Source organism: Tinamus guttatus, unplaced genomic scaffold (assembly GCF_059628265.1).
Source record: "Tinamus guttatus ecotype Peru unplaced genomic scaffold, ASM5962826v1 Tinamus_guttatus_pri_ptg000089l, whole genome shotgun sequence".
NCBI lineage: Eukaryota > Metazoa > Chordata > Aves > Tinamiformes > Tinamidae > Tinamus > Tinamus guttatus.
In genome coordinates this window covers 2,462,038-2,483,511 of record NW_028288623.1, presented here as the reverse complement: position 1 = coordinate 2,483,511, position 21,474 = coordinate 2,462,038, and the positions used below count along the sequence as shown (strand labels likewise).

The following is a 21,474-nucleotide window of genomic DNA, read 5'->3' as shown; positions in this document are numbered from 1 at the left end:
CAGGGGGGCTGCTCGCGGTGCCTCACGACACCCAGGATCACATTATTCTGCCTGCCCTCCTTGTCAACAGTGCCTTTTAACTCCTGTTTTATCAGCCCCTTGCAAGTAAAACTCGGCGCTGATATTCATTCTGGATTTCTCGGTGTGTGGTTCTCTGGCTCGGCACATGTATCATATGTACAAACTTGCTCAAACCACCTAGGCAAGGGTGCCCGGGCTAACCAAGCACAACAGGCAGCCTCACATGCAGATGCATTGAATCTGGATCCGGCCACATTCACAGCCTCTCTTCCCCACGGATCTCTGTGGGGAAGTCACAGGGTTCCTTGCGCCCTCTCCCTGCTCCTTCCCAGGTCACAGCTGTGGTCCGGTCCCTGCACATCTTGCTGCTAACCTGTCCCCAAGAGATCATTTCCCATGGTACCACCCAGGGAAAGAAAAATGGGGAATTTTAATGTGCCTTTTTGTACATTGCACAGTCCTCCACCACGTGCTGCCCGCAGCTCCTCTCTGGGGCTAGCTGGAGCAAAACCAGACCCTTTGCACACAGCTATTGCATGTGGCCATAAAAGCTGTTCTGCCAGGAGCAGACGTAACCAAGAGAAGAAAAAGGCACCTGAGACTGTAGTTAAAATGGATATACTGTAGTTAGCTGTTAGCATAGCACAGTGCTCCTAGTTAACAGTGGGTGCACTGCCATATGATCCAAAGTTGTGGATGCCAAGGGGAGTTTTCCCACCTTGGATCAGCCAAGACTTGTCCAAAGCGATGAACGTCCTGAAAATTCAGCAGACCCCAGTGCTTCTGGAGAGCCCTGGCCTTGGCGTTTTCCTCATGCTCACAGCCAACCTACCAGTTGCCGCTCCCTCTCCAGAGCCTCTCGAGCAGCTCCTTCCTTGCACAGCGCGAGTGTCTCTAAGCCGCCGTGGGGTTTCTCGGAGCCATACACCCGGCAGGCAGCACACGTGTGGTGGGAGCTGAGTGCCAACACCGAGGCTGCTGCTGATACCTCAAGTGTGCGGCGCTTGCCTGCTCACAAGATTTTACGAAGCATTTAAAATGCACGCTCCTCCAGGGCATGGAGAGAGGGAAGCAGATCACATGTGATGAGCCTCAGCAGGCAAAGAGCCTAATGCAACATGAAGCAAACATGCAGAAATAAGATGGTGCAGTGCACCCGCCCCAGTCAGCGGGAGCGCCAGGATGCGCTGGGATGCACCGAGCGCGGGATGCAGCACTGTTAGCGCGGGGAGTTTGTGGGTGGCTGCAGTGGTGCAGAGCAGGGAGGCTTGAGACGGAGAAACGGGGAGGGAGGCTCGGGCAGCAGGGAGGCGAGCAAGGGACGGGCGGGAGCCTCCATTTCCTCGGCCCCCTGGGGACAGGCGGCTCCCAGTGCCCCCGGCGGGGGTGAAGGCGCTTTCTGCAGCCGGGTGGGCTGTTTCTGCAGCCGGGTGGGCTGCTGGCCCGGGGCAGCCTTCGTCCTCCCCCTCCTGCTGCCGCTGTCCCGCTAAGGGGGAGCCCGGCGAGCGCCTGGGCTGGGGACGGGGGCGCCAAGGTGCCCGGAGGGTCTGTGCGGCGCCGAGGGGAGGCGAGGGGGCATCCCGGGGAGGGCAGGGCCGCGGGGAGGGCGCTGCGCGGGGGCCGGGCGCTCCGGTGCCCACCTGAGGGGGCGGCGAGCGGCGGGGGCGCCCCCTGCGCCTCGGCTGCCGCTCGTCCCTCCGCCCCGCGCCCGCCTCCCGCCCGCCCGTCATGGTGGAGGCAGCCGGGCGCAGCCGGCGGGGCGGCCCTGGGCGCAGCCGGCGGGGCGGCCCCGGGCGCGGGGATGGCCAAGGATGTCCGCGGAGGCGGCAGCCGAGGCGGCGGCTGCCGAGGGCGAGCCGGGCGGCAGCCCCGCGCGGGAGGAGGTGAGCGGCGCCGGGGCGCTCCGGGAGCCGAGGGGCTCCGCGGGGCGCACGGGGGCGGGAAGGCAGCGGAGCGCGGTGCGGAGCGGAGCGCGCTGCCCCGACGGGGCTCTGCTTAGCCCGGGACAGGCGCCCCGGCGCGGGGACAGCGCCGGGGGAGCCGCGGGTCCCGCCGGGCCCCTTGCCCGAGCGCAGGTGTCACCCGGTTGCGGCCGCTGCTGCAGCCTGGGCGAGCGGCCCCGCGCCGGGTGCTGCGGCGCGGGCAGCCGGGCCCGCCCTGGGCAAGTCGGTCTGGACGAGTGGCCCCGGGTTTGGCTCCGCAGAGCCTCCTGCCGCGCAAGGGCTTTTGAAACGCGCACGCAGTTGCCACCGTCGGAGCCGTTGGTGTAACGTGCGCAGCACCCTGTGCATGGGAATGGGCCGTAGCCGGGGGCTCAGTGGCTTCCGATGGTCCAATGGACCAAGGTCATCCCTCCCGTTTTCCCTTGGGATCCAGGCGTTCCTGTGCACAATCTGCAGTAGGAGACCCTATTGAAAACATGGCTCAGTACGGTTCTGCGGATCAGCGGCGCACGCTCACCGGCGGCCCTGCAGATCATAGACAGGAGACGACTGATGTGTCTGAGTGTTGACACAAAAAATACTGAGCCACGAGGCTCTGGCTAGACAGAAGTACCAGGCTCCATGGAAGTAAATGACAACACATTTCCATGCCTGCGTAGTCAGGACAGCAAGCTGTCCTGCAGTAGGGATGCCTGAGATTTTCTTCTATACCTAACGCAGCCTTTACTCCCAGCTCTTTTGACAGGTTTGCCATTTATGCTGCACAATCCATGTGTAAGCCATGGAAGTTACAGAATATTCTTCATAATATGGAATTACAATTATTATTATTATTATTATTAATAATAATAATAATAATAAAGCAATGCTCCCAGGGATGCAGAGAGCAGCTGCAAAGTAGCTAGAGAGAACCAAAAGCAGAAATGAAAGCAACCCTGGGCATTGCTGCTTGCAGTTACTCTGCCTAATTCTTTTCCTAATGGGGCCCAAGGCTCGTCAATAGTTTCAAGGTCCTGAAGCCAAAATATAGAAGCCTTAGTAAAGCCCATATGAAGCTGCAGCAGGGTTAGGTTAAAATCAAACAGCACTTTTAAAAGTACCTCTAATAGAAAACTGACTTTTCAGCTTGGGTGGAAAAGAAAAACCTATCGTCAATGGGTGAAAATTGAGGTCATCTTCTGTCCAGTTGCTTTCCAAACACCTGCACTACCATTCACCACTAAGAGCTGTGGCTACATTCAGGATACAGCTGCCCAGAACAGCAGAAGTCCCCAATGTAATTACAGCCTTGCAGAAGATCAATAGATGGTTAATGCTGGAAGGGATTTTTTTGATTTATTTGCTCTATGACCATGAGCTATAGAAGGCTTTCCAGTATATTAAGCCTATCATAAATATGTCTAAGCCATTTCTAGACATGAGAATGCTTGATCTCTCTGCTAAGCACATTTTATCTCGCTTCTCTCATTCTGTTCTCAGTTTTTCTTCAGTTCCAATACAAATATTTCCATGTATGAGTCTATATTTCAAATGTCTATAACAATGATGTCTTAATACTGCAGTCCTATGTCATTGGTGTTTTCTTCTTGCTTTCTCCATCTCCATCTAAATAGTCTTTCTGTCCCCAGCCTGCAGTTGCACTTAAATGTCGAGTATTAAATGCGCACTTCACGGGCTTTTCTATGACTCTTGTCATTTATGGATTTCCCTTAGATCAAGGGCAGAGAATTAAATCTTAGCAATAATGCCTAGACTTAAATTGTAACGATGACTGAAAATTGCCTTTATTGGTTAATAGATCAATACGAGATAAAATCCTGAGTAAGTAACAAAGGTGGTGGTGAAGTCGGTCGCCTCAAAAACAGCTCGAGTGAAGATGCAGCTGTGGAGCAGGGAGGAGGCTGCGCATCCTCCCGTCCTGGCCCTCGTCCTGTTCTGCAAAAAGCTGCTTAGCTTTACTGCTCACTTTGCTGAGCATCAGAGCAAGCCCGCGGATCACCTGTGCGTACTCGCTGGTTTTTGCTGTTGAGATTTTGACTGCTGGAGCTGGATGACCCAGAACACTCATGATTTTGGTGGTGGTTTAGAATTTTACTGTTTCATCAGCTGTTGCAAAAGAATGATCATCTTTGGGGGGAAAGGAGTGGAAGAGGCACATTTTTTCCTAACATTTCAGAAGTAATTACTGTAGATTGGTTCTGTGGACATGTTTTCCTTCACTTTCCTTCCTGAGTTAGCAGAACCTGCTGCTCTGTGCTGTCCTGGTTCAGCTGTGGGCTGGCTATTTTTCTAGGCTTGATTGGTGCTGTGACAGCCTACACCTACACTGAAGCATTGCCGGTGACTTTTGTGCATTTCTGCCAGTTTACACCTCAGTCAGGAAATCGTCTTAAATATTTCAATTTTTAAAACTTAGCTGATTTTTTCTTTCCCCAGGAAATTAAAGTTGGGGAATACAAGCATCACTTATTTGCTACTAGAACTAAGTCATCATACAAGGCAGCAGAAAGAAGCAGCTGTGTGGCATTTTGAAATATTTATTTGTCTGGTCTGTATTGACATATCTAAACAGCAGTTGTCCGTGACTGCTTTTAACTTGTCTTCCATATTTGAGAGCTTTAATTGGCCATGACATGGTGCAATCAGTTAAGCTGTCCAAATGAAAGAGAGAAAACCACAAGAAGCCATGGGTAGATGCTCCTGAACTCCACGAATGTCAGGCTTGGTGATACACTGGGGACGTTACAGAAGAGACCTATTAAAGCTGTTCTGAGCTGCCAGGGCAAAACAACACGGGAGATGATTTTTCTTTAAGATCAAAAATGCTGTTTGTGGTCACAGCAGTCACCCAAGGCTGTTTCTCTGGTTAATCTCTCCCCACAGAACTGTGCAGAACCCCGACCCCACCGCTCCAGCTCCAAGGAGGGCAGGAAATAAGGGTCCAGCAAAGCACCTTTCCTTTCCTCACCTCCTATGAAAGACCTGTTCTCGGAACACCCTGAGTAACAGCTATATCTTAACAGCATTATTGCCATCATTTGTTTTATGTTATGGCCCTCTTCTAATGCAATGTGCTGCGTGGTTTGTTTTGGGCATGGGTTTTTGACTTGGATGCTCCCTACGGGGCTATTTCCAAAATGGAGCCTTCCCATGCTGCTTTACGCCGTGACTGTGGTGGGAGACTCACAGTCCCAAGGGAGCTCCAGTGACCATGCTTTTTTTTGTATATATATACAGTGCAATGTTCACCCTCTTGAGTGACAGTCAATGGGGAAAAGCCCCTTTTTCCCCTTCCTGCCTGTCCATTCAGCAAACATAAAGCAAAGACTGCACCTCATTTCTTGATACAGAGAGAAAAGAGGGAGGAAAAAAGAAATTGTGGCATCACAGCACATAAGAAGCTTGGTTTCTTTATCCCATAGTTCCAGGAAATATTTGCATTGTGGATTCTCTCTTAAGAAAATCCATGCTGGAATGTCACAGCTTTTTATGTTTTTTTTTCTTTCCTTTGTCTTGTGTCATCTTCTTGTCACATGCCTGTTCTCGGTGCCCTGAGGTTGGCTCTTTTCTCTAGATTTTGCACCAAAAGCTGCTGAGACTTTAAAAAAGATAGACAGAAAAATCAAATGGATGCGTGTGAGCTTTGAATGGCAGCCCGGGCTTCAGCTGAAGGGCTTCTGAGGGCAGCACTGTCCCTCCTCTCTGCGCTTGGTGCTCCCTCACAGCGGCGGCCCCGGCACCTGGAGCTCTGCACTGGGGCTTTGCTGAAAGCACCCCCGAGAAATGGACCTGGGAAACAAGCAGGCAGAGCATGCCATCCAAATCTGCCCCCCGCAATAAGAACTGCTCCTGGTTGCTTCAGTTTGGTTTATTCTGTACTCTTCCTTCCAGCTAACTTTCCAGATTCTCGCCAGCAAGGGAGAATTTCAGCAGAGCACTGGACAAAAACAGCTGGGAGGCTTGTGAAGCTCCATTGTTGGAGGATTTTTTGGTAGATTTCAAGGATTATTTAGGCGATGAGCCATTACATACAAAGATGTTGCTTCATGGGAGTAGGAGAGGCAAGGTGATCAAATAGTAGGTCCCATCCAGACCTGGTTTCTAACATGTTGCCTGCAGGGGCACAGGTACCAGGAGATCTTAGCTGATATCAGGAGAAAGGCAGCAGGTTTGCACAGTGCTCTGAAGTCTCAAAGATTTTCCATGTGCTCCCTTTTTCACATCAGAGACCCCAGACGGTACTCTCCCTCCAGAAGGGAATGGTGGATATCAAGGCAGATTTTCATCTCAGAAAAAACCATTGCAAGACTGAGGAAGGAGTTGTCCTCTCCCTGGGAGTAGAGTGCAAGTCTCCTTGTTATCTTTATGCCTCAAAAGAAGACTGTTCAAGTCTTTACCAGCAGGCTGGGGACATTGCAGAAGTGTAGATTAAAAAGAATGAAGTGTCCCATACAGGCTGTGAGGAGTTGGGCTGGTACTAGCCCATGCTAGTACTTTAAGATTGAAAATATTAGATGCCAAGCTATCAGCACTGAAAGGTCCTTTCAGTTGTTACGGGGACACTGTCATGACACTGTAGATAAAGCTTTGATCTTACACTTAAAGCAGGAGATCTGTTTTTTGGAAAAGCCTGGTTAATTAGCTTTTTAACTTCTAATCAAGGAAAATGTAGTTCACTGAAGAGTTGGCTTTCAAAGTATAATCATTCATCAGGCTCCTTGGAGCCTGAGAACCATAAAGTTAAAAATAGCTCATTGTAAAACTTTGTTGAGGCCACAGTTTTTACAGTGATGTTGTTAAGTACCGAAAGTCGGATGGGCTGACTTTATAGAGGCAGCAGCGCAGAAAAAAAGGCGACCATCCCTCATACCTGGGATGCTTCTGGTGGAAGTGGAACTGCCCTGTGCAGTGCAAGGCCAGAGGCCAATGCCGAGAGCACCCAGTCGGGCTGCATGGCTCGTCACACATGTGCTACCACCACTCTGCCCACAGCACAACTCATCCCAAGCCCCAAAAGCTTAGGGTGTGATGGTGTTTGAACCTAACTGCCTAACAGCTTCTGCTTTCTCTGCTTCCCCCACAAATACCAGCCCTGCAACAACTACCATATGCAGCAGCCAACACCTATGACAACCTTAACTCTGCCCCAGCAGGGAGAGCAGCTTCGAGCCCTCCTTGCTGCACCACGAGCAAGCGAGATGTTCCAGGGATGGGCAGGAGCAGATGGTGAGTGGGAAGCTGGAGGCGCCGGGCTGTGCGCCGCGCCGGGAGCTCGCCGCCCCGCAAGGCTGGCAGCCTTCCCGGAGCACAGCTAGGGCTGCAAAGAGGGGTCTGGTGCACAGCATTCTCATGGTGCTGTACCTGTCTCCAGGGGGAGATGGAGTGTGCCATGAAATGCCCAGCATTTTTATTTCTGTGGCTTTCCAGTAGGTGAATCCTCTCACACAGGCCATTTTCCTGTGGGTGGTATTAGACACCCTGGTTCAGCAGGCAGCCACAAGCAACTTTAGTATGGAAAAACTAGTAATATTTGGCCTTGGGGAAGACAGAGGTTGGAAGCAGCTTTCTGGTGAGAGAGGGGACTACTTGGTAGGGTGGGAGCTGACAGCAAAGGACAGAGAGCCCTGGTCCTGAGAGTCCGGCTGGCTGGGAAGTGGATGGTGGGCAACCAGAGTAACAGCAAATCTGGAGTCTGCACAATCTGAACTTACCAGGAAAAGGGATGGACTCTGTCAGAGACTGCTACAGATTGCAGTATGTTTGGCTGTGGGAAAGCAGTGATTTGCGGCTGTGCACTTATGGCTGGAGGCTTGCGGGTTGTTTCTTCCTGCCCATGCAGTTGATTAGGAGCTGGAGTGGGAATTGTGGAGTACAACGTTTGGTTAGTGTGGTAACCAAGCAATTAGACATGAGGCATCGGCACCTCTTAGTACTCCTCACAAACAGCACAGCCAAGAGCTACAAGAGCATGAGTGGTCATTGCCACCAGCTCTGCGATGGGCAGCAAGACCACAGAGCACTGCAGAAACAGGGCTGGTAGCACCCACCAGTAGGGTCCAGCCAGAGTGAAGCTGCCTCTGAGGACCCAAAACCCAAAAGGAAGCAAACATCCCACATGCGTGCCCAGCTGCATGACCAGCCAGCTGCTGGGAGCACCGTCACAGAAAGGCCGCACAGTGCCGAGGTCCCAGCTGGGCTGCAAAACTGAGCTGAGCTGCCCCTGCCAGAGCAGCCGGAGCCTGAGCAGTGGCTGGATGTTTCTGCGAGGGATGCTCTGCTTCACAGTGTGAGGGAGCTGGCGTGGCCACGGTCTGAGCCACAGCAACCAAACACCCGCTGCGGAAAGGCCCTTTGCCGCAGTCTGGCTGGCAAGGTCTTCCTGGGAGGACATTCACTTGGCAGGTGGCGTAGAGGGGAGAGGAAGGCAGGACATCGGGAAGTCAAGTCAGAGAACTACGTTGTTCTGGTTTTACTGATGTCTGCGCAGGTAAAGGGATGGCTTTGCAAAAATTGGGAATAAAAATAAATCTCTGTGGTTCTGGACATAGTTTGATGCATATCTCACTTTGAAATGTTTCCACTGACATGACTGGAACTTGGATCAGTTCCCTATGATATTTCTTCTGAGAATTTCAAAGATACTTTCTATGTCCCATTTATATTTCAAGGTGTTTCTTTAAAGTAAATAAGGATTAAAGCATCCTAGCTCTTGCAGACATGGGGTATGAGAGAGCAGGCAAATGGGATCCTGTGGGTGCCTCTTAGTGTGGCCTCCAGCCTGACCCTTACAGGTCACCATCTCCCCCTCATTTTCTCTCACAGTTCAGCTGCCAAGACAGTAGCTGCAGGGTCACCTGGGTGATGGGTCAAGCTGTTCATGGCTTCTCCAAGCCAAGCAGGAGGCAGCAGGCTGGCCAGCAGCAGGCTGGCCCAGGAGCCCCGCTTGTAGGTCTCACAGCAGAAACAAGCAGGCCAGGTTGCTTGGCCTTTGCCAGGATGGAGCCATTCAGCATTCAGGCCTTGGCCACCTTTGCAGGTGGGCTGGCAGGGACGCCGTGGTGTGTCCACGGGGATATGCCTCAGGCTGGAGCATGCTGTCTCCTGGGGTGTGCGGTAGCACGTGGTGATGGGCTCATGGCAAAATGCACTCAGCTGGTAGCTGCAAAACACATGCGACCTTGTCGCAATGTGCAGGGATTCGTGCTGCTCTGCAGCCCCAGGGCCTGCCGCGCACCCTCCGGTGCTCCCTGTGGTTGAGCCTGACGGTAGGCTGGGCCCCCGGCGCTGTCCCGAAGCTCCCGGTGCACCGGGCCAACCCCCAGCAGCGCCGGGATGAGGCAGCAGGCGAGGCATAGGGTGAGCTGCGAAACACGGCGAGGCCCAGCCGGCACTGAAGCGCTTGGCCTGGCTGCTCTGGCAGGGATCAGGAATGTCACCCCAGGAGCTTTCCGAGGGTATGTGATGCTTTGTGCACTTCACTGATGATAACTATTGATGTGAACCGCGTTGTTATACTACTAAAACTTACTCTGTGTCTACTAGATACCGCTAAGGTTTAAGGATGAAGAGTGGGGAATGCGAATTAAGTCTGATGAGTAGGTTTGAAGCTTAGAAAAAAAAGAACCGCTCTTGGAGCTAGCCTCTTGCTCTAAGTCAGCTTGAATCACATATGCTTTTTATTTCTTCATGAATTCATTCCTAGCATTGAGATTACTTGGAAAAATCCCCTGTGCCCTTAATATGCGCTTTCTGTTTCTACTGCGTAAGAAGCTAGTGGCAGCAACACCAGCGCTTTGGAGCAGAAGGGGTGATTTTGTTAGTGTAGTGTTTTGTGATTTTTTTTTAAAAAAACTGCCACTAAAATAGCCGAGTTTCTGTTTTGCCAATGTTTCTCCTGCCATTCACATCCATGACCTTGTATTTTAGGGAGCAATTTTCCCATACTGTTGATAATGTGCTGCATATATATTGGCTGGGATTCAAATGTCTTTCCTTTAATTCTTCTTGAAGAAGTCAAAAGAACTTGCAGTACCCTGCAGGAGCTACTGCTGTGTCCGACAGAGAGAGGACTGGAGATCCCTTCTGTCCTGGCCTCTGCTTTCCTCTTCATCAGAAGCAAGCTTGAATGTTTGAATTCATTATGGTGAACGGTGTGAAGTGATACGGCACTTCAGGAGGGTCCTATTGTCTGAAATCCAGGCAAATCAGGTGCTTTCTTTTTTTCTTTTTTTTTTTTTTTTTTTTGCATTTGCTCTTGTCCTGTGATAGGCTCTGCTGGGGAGAGAAAGTAATGCCATTTAATTCTATTTTGTGCACCTTTGCACCCTAAGACGTTGCCTCTGACAGCTGTATCTGACACAAGGAAGACAGAAAGCTCTGCAGAGATTAAAGAGATCAGAAACCAAGCAACCCCGTCCACCATAGAAGGGCAAACGCAGAAGCAAATACGCCTCTATCGGGAACACTATAAAGGGGTGGAGTCCAGGTTACTCTTGTTTTAAAATCAAATGAAAGAACATTGCTGCTCAGTATTGACATTCAAGCCCCTGACAGCATGGAGTTTTCATTCGGGCCCGAGTTTCCTAGCAGAAGAGCAAATGGTGCATTCAAAATATATATGCAGAAACAAACGCACTGTGTGTTCAGGAGCTGGAGGGAAATTCTCCTTGATGCTAAATGCCTCTTTCCATTATGTTCTGTCCCTTATATTTCCCTTTCCATCGGTGCTGGCATCCATGCTGAGAACGCTTTCTATTGGCTCAGCATGAGGCTTCTTGCAGTTCAAGATGGATGGATTTTGTTTCAGGTTCTCCAGGAGGGGATTTATGGATTTATGAGGTGGCTATTGTAATATCTCTCTCTTTTCCTCACCAGATGTTTATCAACATCTCCTACAGTGCCCAAACGGGGTCACAGAGTGGAGGAGCATTTCTGCCCCTCACACACCAACATTATGGCTAAGCACAGCCCAGGAGGCTCCTTGCTTGCTGTGTTAGTGACTGTCTGAGGTAGGAGTTCATTTGACATTGGAAGGTGGTAAGAGGTTGTACTGTCTTCTAATGCTTGATAATCAATTCTGTTCTTCTTGGTCATCCCAGCCTCCTCAGGTCACTCTTCACCGGGATCACTCCAGGACATGGGAAATGATGTCTGTTCCTTCACCTGTTGTGACTGCTTGGGGAAAGGGGGCATATATCTCCTTGACGAGCTCCTGTTGCATAGTCCCCATCTGAGCAGCATGAACAGTGAAGCCTTTCTCAGAGCCCCAAGAAGTTGTTCCTGGTGCCCCTGAGGTCCAAGTTCACCACAGCTACAGCTAGCACAGCCTTGGGCTTGCAGGTCATCTCTGTGTTATGTCCTGCAATGACTGTTAGCAGGTGACACATTATCCGCTGCCCTCTTGATCATGGCGGGAGAGATCTCAGAGGGAAAAATCTTCTTGCATCAAGACAGGTAGCCACCTCCCAAAATGTGCGGCTATGGATCATTCTTTCATTTATCTCATTGAGACACATTATCACAAGCATAAATCCACGTAGGCAAATGATTGCCATTAATTTATGTACCATATTTTCTTCTTGCTGCTCTATTTTCATTCCTTTTCTTCTAGTCCTGTGTCAGTCTGTGACCCACTTCTTTTTCACCTCACCAACAAAATATTCTTGATAAAGAAAAAAAACCTGGCAAGAGAGACTGTTCATTTTGTTGTGGAGAAGGGCCGTGAAGTCACCCTGGCGCCGGGTGTCCGGAGAGCGGGCGCAGGCTGTGCTTGCGGCGCTGCACGCGGCTCTTGGTGTGGAGGCACAGGCGCCGCCTCAGCGCTGCAGCGCCGCGTCGCCGCTGCGGCACACGCTGCCCCGGTCAGCACAAGCCGTGATACCCTGGCAGAGCTTTTCTTCTTCCTCCCTCTTTAGGGAGGTTGCCGCCAGAAGTTGCAGGAGAAATTGCTCTCCGGGTGGTGGGTGGGCTGAGGAGATTGCTGGCTCACACGACGCCTGGGTGCTGTCGAGCTCAGCACTCCGGCATTGATTCATGCACAGGTGCTATTTGGGGCTCAGGGCCCCTGCTCCTGCGCAGGCCCAGGCGCTGTCTCTGCTCACCTGCCTGCCTGGCCCCTGCCTCAGTCGTATTTGCATTCGGAGCGTGCCTGGACTATCCTTTTCTCCCTGCCACTTTCCTCCCCCTCCTTTCCCTGTCTTTTTTTTTTTTTTCTTTCTTTCCCATTCGGGCCACGTCTTTGTTACCCTCTGTTTTCTCTCCTTTCATTTTAGACACGATAGGGTTTTGCTTCAGCAAAATTGCAGCTCTCCAGGTCAGCCCCCAAGGGCGAACACATTTACACGAGGGGTTTAAAGGGACAGGAAGTGCTTCTGGCATCATATTCCTGAAGGAGAATTTTAATGGTTTTGGTGCTTTTGGGGAACCTAGATATCTGGCTGAGAACCAGATACAGACAGTCAAACTTAAGCCCCAAACTGTTCACAAAACAAATATTAGAATAATTTTATGCTATTGCAGCACATTTTCTGCTTATACAGCTCATGCTGGATTTCTCAAGGAGACTCTGAAGCATGCAGTCAGGCAGAAGAGGAATAAACCATTTTGTCAATAGAGAACTGCAAAAAAACTGTGAACATAAAACAAAAATATTTATCAAATTTTGGAAGACTAACTCAAAAATCATTGAGTTAGTTTCCTTTAAACTTTTCCGAATATGACCCTGCTCCTCCCTCATTCAGGTTAAGCTAGGCAGGTTTCAGTTTGAATTTCTTTTGCCCGTCAGAATTAAAAGCAGACAAAATATGAGGTTTATAATTGCCACTTTAGCCATTTTCATGCCATAGGCAAGGCAGGCAGAAGAAATGTTTCTAGCCCCAAGTGCCACACAGCCACTTTTAGGGTAGAATACAGCTATTGATTGATAGCATGCAGCAACGGAAAACTAGGTAGTAATGAACTGCAGTGAATCTATGGGAGAGTTTGTGGCATGGTGTAGTATCTGGATCTGCGTCAGGTGGCAACGCTTGGAAGTGAGTATTGAAAGTGTGAGGAGCAGCTCAGTGTCCACGCAAGACTCCCAGCCTTGGGACTTGCTTAAGATTGACTGACACTTACTTTATGACTGACACTTAGCTTTATGAAGATGTTTGTACTGTGTAAGTTAATGGACTGCTTAGCCATTACGTTGGCAAAGTTCTGCAGGAATTATTGCTAGACTTGTCAATATCCACTGGAATTAAGTAAAAATCACAGTTGGTAACATTTACCATTGGCACAAACTTTATCAGGCTGGTATATAATAATGACAGTGCAGTCGTACAGAGGGATCTGCTTCATTTGGTAATACCTTTACTTAGGCCAAAGCCAAATCTGAGGTAATAAGTTGGAGAATGCTGCCAGCCATGTAGCTGTTCTCAGGAACGGTGACTCAGAAAATATCTAGGAGCAAAGAGAATGAATGGTTTAACATTAACTGCTGCACAGGAGCTGGGCCAAAATCTGCTGATGCAACTCTTGGAAATATATACAAAAAAAAAAGAGGAAGTCCTGTATCTATTCCAAGTTACACATTGAAGGAGAAGCTCAAGGTGCTGGAGAGAGTACAGAGTATAGAGCAACCATTTGAGAGCTGGATAAGAGCTCTGCAATGAAGACTTTTCAGACCTCGACTCATTTAATTTGTCAAAAAGAAAACGGAGAAGTGTCCCCCTTAGAATGGAGAAGTACCTTCAGAGAAAGAAAGCAGTAGTATGGACACAGCCTTTCTTCAGATAGAGAAAGGACACCCACATTTTCATGAATGGGAATGAAGTGAGTCAAAATTACAATGCTGATAAAATTTCATAATCAGAACAAATTTCAAGGGGGTAGGCAGGTTCTTCACTTCCTTTTATCTACTAAAAAAGCAGCACATCTTTCTGGAAGACGAGCTTTTACCAGGCACTGTCTACCAGGCTGTACGTAGGACAGTATAGTGAAAATGCATTGCCTGTAAGGTATAGGATGTAAAGGAGAAAGAGCTTAGAGTCTCTCCTGTTCTGAAGATCTAAAAGTAGTTTGTGTTGTAACAGATTAACCTTCCTGGCCCCGGATAGCCTTGCAAAGTCAATAGCAGAGATTTCTATGACTGTGTGTAAGTACTCAAGGACCATTTAGCTGGTTATATTATATTCTATCATAAAGATCCCAGCTAATCATGTAGGAACAGCGGGTGATTATTGGGCGAGGCCTGCTCACAGTCCTCATATCCAGAAGCGGCAAAAGCAGTGAGTCATGTAAAACTGAAGAGCTAGAGGTTCAAGAAAGGCACCCAAATATGTGGGTTGGTAAAATTAGTCGGGGCTTCCCAGAGCATGGCTCTTCCCTTCTGCCACCCACCACCCCATTTGCTGTGGGGAATGAGGATGTCTGGCCAGCCCAGGCCTGAGCACTGAGGAAATTCGTTAGTTCTTGCATACCCACCAGGAGGAAGGGACCTGGAGACACATGTTCTGGTTTGTTCTGGTTCTCTAGCTCCAATCTTACATTTCAAATGTGCCTTCTAAGGAGAAATCAGGGTTTGGGGTTAGAATTTTGGATTTTTGACCACACTCAGTGCAGTTGCTTGCCAGCTCCCTTAGGACGTTTACAACCAGTTACAACCGACCTGACTGTGTGTTAATGCCGGTCTGTTGCGGAGATGAGCGAGAGCGCTGAATTCGCAGCCAGCAGCACCTTACCGTGCCCACAGGAGCACCCTCCTTCCAGGAGGGAGAAAGCAGGGCTGCCCCTTGACTTTCTTTGCACCGTTTTACCCTATGCCAGAGTGACAGCCCAAGTCTTACTCCACACTGCTGCTACAGAAGGTACTTTTTAATTGCTTTAATTACTGTTGCTGCAGCCAGCACCCAAAACGGGGCCAGAGGTGGGTGTGCCTGTGGAAAGGAGCTCTTCGGCCGCTCACCGCATACCTGCTTTTCAGCTTGGACATCTGCCATCCTAGGGTGGCTTTGAAGGCGACTGCCCTTTCCATCACAGCTTGGGTGCTTTGTCATTTGCGAACAAGGTTTTGCACCAAATGTTTTTAAAGAATAAAAATCTGTGTGTTGCCAGCCTGGAAACTCCTGTCTGCTACAGGTGTTAGTTGAATTTCCAGTTCTCCGACTGCAGTTAGGGCTTTCCAGACTATTTCCCAGCAACTGTGGCAACACATTAAGAAGCATCTATCGTTTCATGTCTTGGAAAACACCACCAGACAACACCAGACACCAAACAACAAGCAGACTAGGACAGGTTATGGAGGTGGCTGACTGATCCTGAGCCCCGTGCTTTTGGGAAATGGCAGTCCAAAAAAAAAAAAAACACATTGCAAATGCGCTGAGTCCTTCAATTGTCACATACTCTGTGAGCCCCACAGCCATGTCCCTTTACCCCGCACACCTGCACGTCCCCCAGCCTCTGCCCACACCCCTGCGGCAGCATTTTCCTCAGCTTCCCTAGGAAGTGCTAAACAGTTTGGGAATTATCCTTGATTTTTAGCTGTGGAAAACTAGAATAAAGTTTTGTTTAGTGATAATTTGGGTAAAAATTAGCAGGAAATTCAGATTTATTTAGAAGAGGCAGGAAATCAAGCCTCAAAATGTCACTCGGCATCATGCCAGAGATGTAGCGCGACATTTTTTGCAACAGATATTTTTAACCCGACTTGAAATTCATAGATGATAAGAATGATGCTTGGCTGTGTTTCCTCAGAGCATGCTGTCCAAAAACTAGAGATTTTTGCAATTGATACTCTAGGCAGAGCTGGGTGGGAGTTTTTGGATGATATATTTGATCTGCCAAAGCCATCACAGAAATGATGCATTCTCATTTAAACTTTTGTCGGGAGATTTCTCAGGTTCACAGTGGACTCTCTGCTCACAGCCAAGCCCCCAAAGAGTGGGAGCAGGAGGACACCTCGCTTGCTCTGGGTTGAAGACCCACATCTGCTAGTCTTAGTGCTCGAGCAAAACACCTAATGACTTTGCTTTCGCCTATTCTGTGACAGTTTCTGTTTGGCACGGACTTTCTGTCCAGCGCTCTGTTGGCATTCTTCAATTATGTGTCTCTATTAACATTTTCCAGAGATTATGGTTTTGTTCCACATCAAAACAACACAGAAGCCACAAAGTTCCTCACTGAACACAGCTCTTGTTCTCTGATGAGCATAACTTATCATGGAAATTACTAGTTTCCTTAAGCATTTATTGTATTCATCCAGAAATACAAGCTGACCCTGTTTTGATTTGAAGTATTATGCACAGAAAGGAGAAAATTCCACAGGGCACCACAAGCATCGTGGTGGTATGTTAATTAATAAAGTCTAAGAGCCACTGGTTTAACATATTAATGAATTTGTTATGCAGAGAAAGATTAAAAGTTATGTTTCCTTATTAGATTTCATGAGTGTGTGGTGCTTTTTTTTTCAAAATTATTTGTAATGCTTTTATTATAATTATTTGTTATATCTTGTGTCTTACAAACACTTTCAAAATGCTTTACTGTGTTTCTAACAGTGTAGCTGTTTTTGGTGATTCTTTCAGCAGAAGGAAGAACCAATAAAGGGATATAGGTTGGATGAATATATTCGGAATTTTAGGTCAGAGCTAAGGGGATAGGCACTAGAAAAGGGACCCTTGTATAACTGAGGACCTACAGAGAGTGAGATCTGATAGCAACCAAAGGAGGGTGTAAGGAGGTAGGTCAGAAGAGACGGAAGGAAATAATTGATTTTTTTCCAAAGGGTTTTAAACATGAAGACCCTGCTGAGATCAATGTCAGTGTGAATTGGGCGAGGGGTGAATAGACCTGGGGGCGGTCTGATGTGGGCACTATGGCTGCACATCTTCAGTGATGCCAGGAGGACGAGCTGCGCTCTTACATCTGCTGCAGTGAGACGAGCGGAGGTAATCGCCTGGCTCGGGAGGATGGAGCCTGTCCTGCGCTGTGGGCTGCGTGCCGGGGGACGCACACAGAAATGTCACACACTGACTCGCGAGGCTCGGGGCTGCTGCCAGCGCCGGCCAGCCCGGCTCGCGGGGCGGTGAGACCGGAGCCACCTCTTCCAACGGAGAGGAGGTGGCATTTCACTGCACAAAGCACATCGGGAGGCATTTGTCAGCTTGCAGGCTCTGGTTCAGCCCGTGATAACCCCGCGTGGGTTGAATCAGCCCTCGGGCAGGATACAGCTGCAGAGAGCGGAGAAGTGGCTCCTCCGCCAAAGGCCGGTGAGAGAACAGACAGGCGGGGGCTGCAGCGCCATTGGCAAATATTGCCTTAGCAAACACGGGGCAGCTTCACACGCTGCTCTGCGCCGGCCGAGAGCACCTTGAACACATCAAGGAAAAGGCTGAAGCTCCCAGAGCAGTTTCAGCCTTACGTTGAAAGCGGTTTGGTCAGACTGCTTTGGCTGGGCCTTTTGTGATTCTTTAGGGTATTAACCATGGCCAGTTTTACATGAGCAGTAGTTACGCAAACCTGCTGACTGGACTTAAAATCCCTTTGTAGAATATTACCCAGCTGCTTTTCCTGTACAAGTCCACATAATTGGTTTCAAATTTTAGAGTTTTCTTCACAAGAAAGAAAAAAAAAAAAAAACAACTGTTGGTGGGGGGGGAGAGGAAATGGATATTTACAGTCCTTCACTATAGTGTATATTTTGACATCACTGCAGCGCAAGAAAGCTCTAGCTAAATACAAAGACCAGGCAAAAAGCAAAAGGCAGGCATTCCTAGCGCAGCTCCCGAGAGCCAGGAGAGCCCGGGGCCATGAACGAGGGGCACCGTGTGCCTGGGGCAGCAGCTTGCACCGCAGCAGTAACAGCACGTGGACAGAGCGGCGGGTGGTGACAGTGTTCCCAAGGTGAAACGCTTCAGGACTGCAAGTCAATTTAGGAATACACCCACAAAAGTCCCGAGGTTACTGTTGAGCTGATTTGGGGGCTGGCTGAAGTCAGGTTATTGCTTTCCTTGAGGTTTTCTGGAAAAGGTTATGGAAAACAGTCTTGTTCTTACCCCGTACTCAGGTCTCTTCACTACCCTGCCTGCAGAAAAGGTGTATAATATGCCCTTTAAAACCTGTTTAGCTAGTCTCTACCCATTTGCCACTATTAGTGTGAATGGCCTTAGTAAACAGAACTCAGCTCAGTATAATTATTCTTTATTTTAACACATAAATATATTCAAAATGTTTGGGATAAGAATGTAAATTATTTACATTTCTGGAAGCATCAAGAGTCAGATCCTGCCTTAGTTACAGTAGGTAAATACTGGTGCAGCTCCCTAAAATCAGTAAAATTATTCTCCATTTACATTATCAGATTTGAAGCTATGAATTCAAAACCTAACCACATGGAGTCTGGTTTGGCAGTACTCACAGAGAACCTTAAGGAACTCTACAGCTATTTAAGGGTATCCATAGCTCTCTGTCCCAGGGAAAAAAAAAAGGTGTTATTAAATTCCGATCTTACAGCCCTACAAGGTTAGAAGCCAGTGCTTCCACCTCATTGGAAAATAGCAAACTCTTCTTTGTGTGGCACTGGGCTATTATTTCCTAGTCATAAGATGATAGTCCTTAAATTCCTGGCTGGCTTAAGTTTACTTACTGAATCACACATTGTGAGTCTGAGATAAGGTATACAGGGGGAGAATTTAAGCTTGAAAAAAGGAAACATTTCCCAAATCTAGCCTCTGTTTGCATCTACAGAGCAGTTTGGCACGTTAGAGGTGGCCCCTTGGGAGAAGGAGTAACACTGCGCTTCTATTTTCGCCCAGAACAGGGCTCGGCAGAGGGATAATGCCGGAGTATCAGTGCGTATCTGCTCCCTCACGGTTATTTTCTCAGCGTAAGGAGAAGGCGAAGGCTGGCAGGGACAAGCTGGAGGCAGCTGGCCTGCCGCAGTATCTGCCAGGTGGGCTGGGGGTCTTGATCACATACCTTCTAAAATAGATGGCTGCCAACCTGCAATGTCAGTCATGCTGCGGCTGCTCTTTGCAGAGGGACAACTCTGTTTCTGCCAGCTGCTTGGCCTGATTTGGCCTTTTTTATGAGAGCCCAGCGTAGCATGACGATGCAGCTGATTCACTGCCACATCGCATGGGTATGGGCTGCAATCACAGTGTCTCAGGGAAAACAAGGGGAGGGCAGGAGTACAAACTCCCTCTCTGCTGCTCAGCTTGACTTTGGGGACTTGAAAGGAAGGAGTGTGCTACATTTTAAATATCCACATATATACCCTTACCTTCAATGGTTAGTTTTTAGTATTTTAGAAAGGAGCTGTTTTTCTGGCCAGGCAAGAGTTATGCTGCACTGTATAGTAATACTACAAAATTTTAAAATAAATGTTCTTGAATCTGGTAATTTTCCTGATGTCCTCCAGGCGAGCGATGTCCATCACTTGGTATGTCTGAGGGCAGGAACCTCAGTGTCACAGCACCAGCAGAAGGGGAGCGAGGGTGTGCGGGGCAATAAGCCGCAGCAGGTCCCTCCCACTCAAACAACTTATCTCCCTGAGGTGAGGAGGAAAACCGGGATGGAGTTTCATCCTGAGATCTCTGTCCGGGGCACGGTGTTTCTGGGAAGCCTGTATATATTCACATTTATATTAAATAGGGTGGTGTCCTCATCCTCAGGCAATTGGGAGCAGAATCAGATAGAGCCTCAAAAGCAAAAGTTGTTATGTGTGTTATGTAAAAGAGTGTGACTGACAGGTTCTTCTCTCCCCACTTCTCTTTCTGTCTCCCCCCTTTCCCTGGTGGTGTGATTCAAAGCAACGCCCCGTGAAGCAGTCCCTGAGCGCCTGCATGTGCAGAGAGTCCCACTGGAAATGCCTCCTGCTCTCCGTCCTCATGTACGGTTGTCTGGGAGCAGTAGCCTGGTGTCAGCTGGCTCGGGTCACCAAGCTCAGCTTTGATAGCTCCTTCAAGGGCAAGTCTATGATCTACCATGACAGCCCATGCTCAGATGGCTACGTCTACATCCCTTTGGCCTTCCTCTCCATGCTGTATGTGGTATACCTGGTGGAGTGCTGGCACTGCCATGTCAAGAGGGAGCTGCAGTACAAGGCTGACGTGGACAGTGTCTACGAATGCATCAACCGCATGCAGCAAGCCACCCCATGCATCTGGTGGAAGGCCATCAGCTACCATTTTGTTCGGCGTACCCGACAGGTGACTCGGTACCGCAACGGTGATGCCTACACCACCACGCAAGTCTACCATGAAAGGGTCAACACCCATGTGGCCGAAGCTGAATTTGACTATTCTCACTGTGGATACAAAGACATCTCCAAAGAGCTCCTGGGCTTGGAGAGCTACACAGCCACTAAGCTGAGGTTCACAAAATGCTTCAGCTTTGCCAACATTGAGTCTGAGAACTCTTATTTGACCCAGAGGGCTCACTTTTTCACAGAGATTGAGGGGCTGGATGACTACATGGAAGTGAGGGAAGGCATGCAACTCAAAAATGTGGACTTTAAGGAACTGATGATGGCCTATGGGGATCCAGATCACCTCCCATGGTATGTGTCTCACTATGCCTTCTGGGTAGCAGCTATCTTGATGATCTCATGGCCACTTAGGGTGCTCATAGAGTATCGGACTGCTTATGTTCACTACCACGTGGAGAAACTGCTGGGCCTGGAGTACACGGCACCGGCTGCGACGGAGGAGCCCTTGTACAGGTATCGCATGCCCAGGGACAGCACTCAGGACAGCACGGAGCTGGAGTGGCACATCTGCACCAATCGGCAGCTGATCCCCAGCTACTCGGAGGCCATGCTCATGGACCTGACGGACTCCCCGGCGTACAACAGCTACACGGTGTGTCAGTACAGCGAGGCGGCCCACGGCTGCGAGCGCTGCAACCGTGCCTCCAGCACCTCGTCCATCTTCTCACGCCACGCTTTCCACAGCTGCAGCGGCAACTCACGCCTCTCCCTCAACACGAGCCGCTTCTCCCTCTGCCGCATCCACGGCTCCCACAGGACAGGCCTCTGGAGAAGCCGCAGCAGCAGCATTGCTGAGCGGGGCTGCCACGACGAACAGTGCTGCTCCTACTCCAGCCAGCTGGCTGTCAATGAAAACCCCCCAACCTACCATGACGCCCGCTTCTTCCCCGTGCTCATCGTGCACAGGCCCGAGGCGCACGACAGAAGGCATTTCTACATCAGACGCTCCTCCTGCCTGGAAACGTCACTGTGATGTGTCTCTGCGGCCTCCTGGCTCCTCTGACCCGGGACAGATCCACCATGTTTGCAGAGATGCTGCTGGCAAGGAGGTATAAGCTTCGGACCCCGCAGTATGTTCTCCAGGAGAAGTTCCTGATCTCAGTTCTCCCTGATATTGCAATAGGATATATTCACTCCAACAAATAGCTAACTTAATTTCCAAAAGGTTCTCTGCCTCCTTCAGGTGATCTCCGATTCATTCTCTTCTCTCTTCCTTTCGTTATTTTGCTCCTCACTCTCTTCCCTGGCTCTCTGCCCATCCTGCTC

General features: G+C 49.4%; 1 protein-coding gene across 1 annotated transcript; it reads left to right on the top strand.

Moving 5' to 3' along the window:
* The first annotated feature begins 1,801 nt into the window (after positions 1-1,801).
* LOC104568671 (transmembrane protein 151B) lies at positions 1,802-21,258 on the top strand. The gene is made up of 2 exons (XM_088520491.1): positions 1,802-1,904; positions 19,751-21,258. Exons 1-2 carry the CDS (start codon positions 1,833-1,835, stop codon positions 21,179-21,181), a joined length of 1,503 nt encoding a protein of 500 aa, XP_088376617.1. The 5' UTR covers positions 1,802-1,832; the 3' UTR covers positions 21,182-21,258.
* Positions 21,259-21,474: the final 216 nt, after the last annotated feature.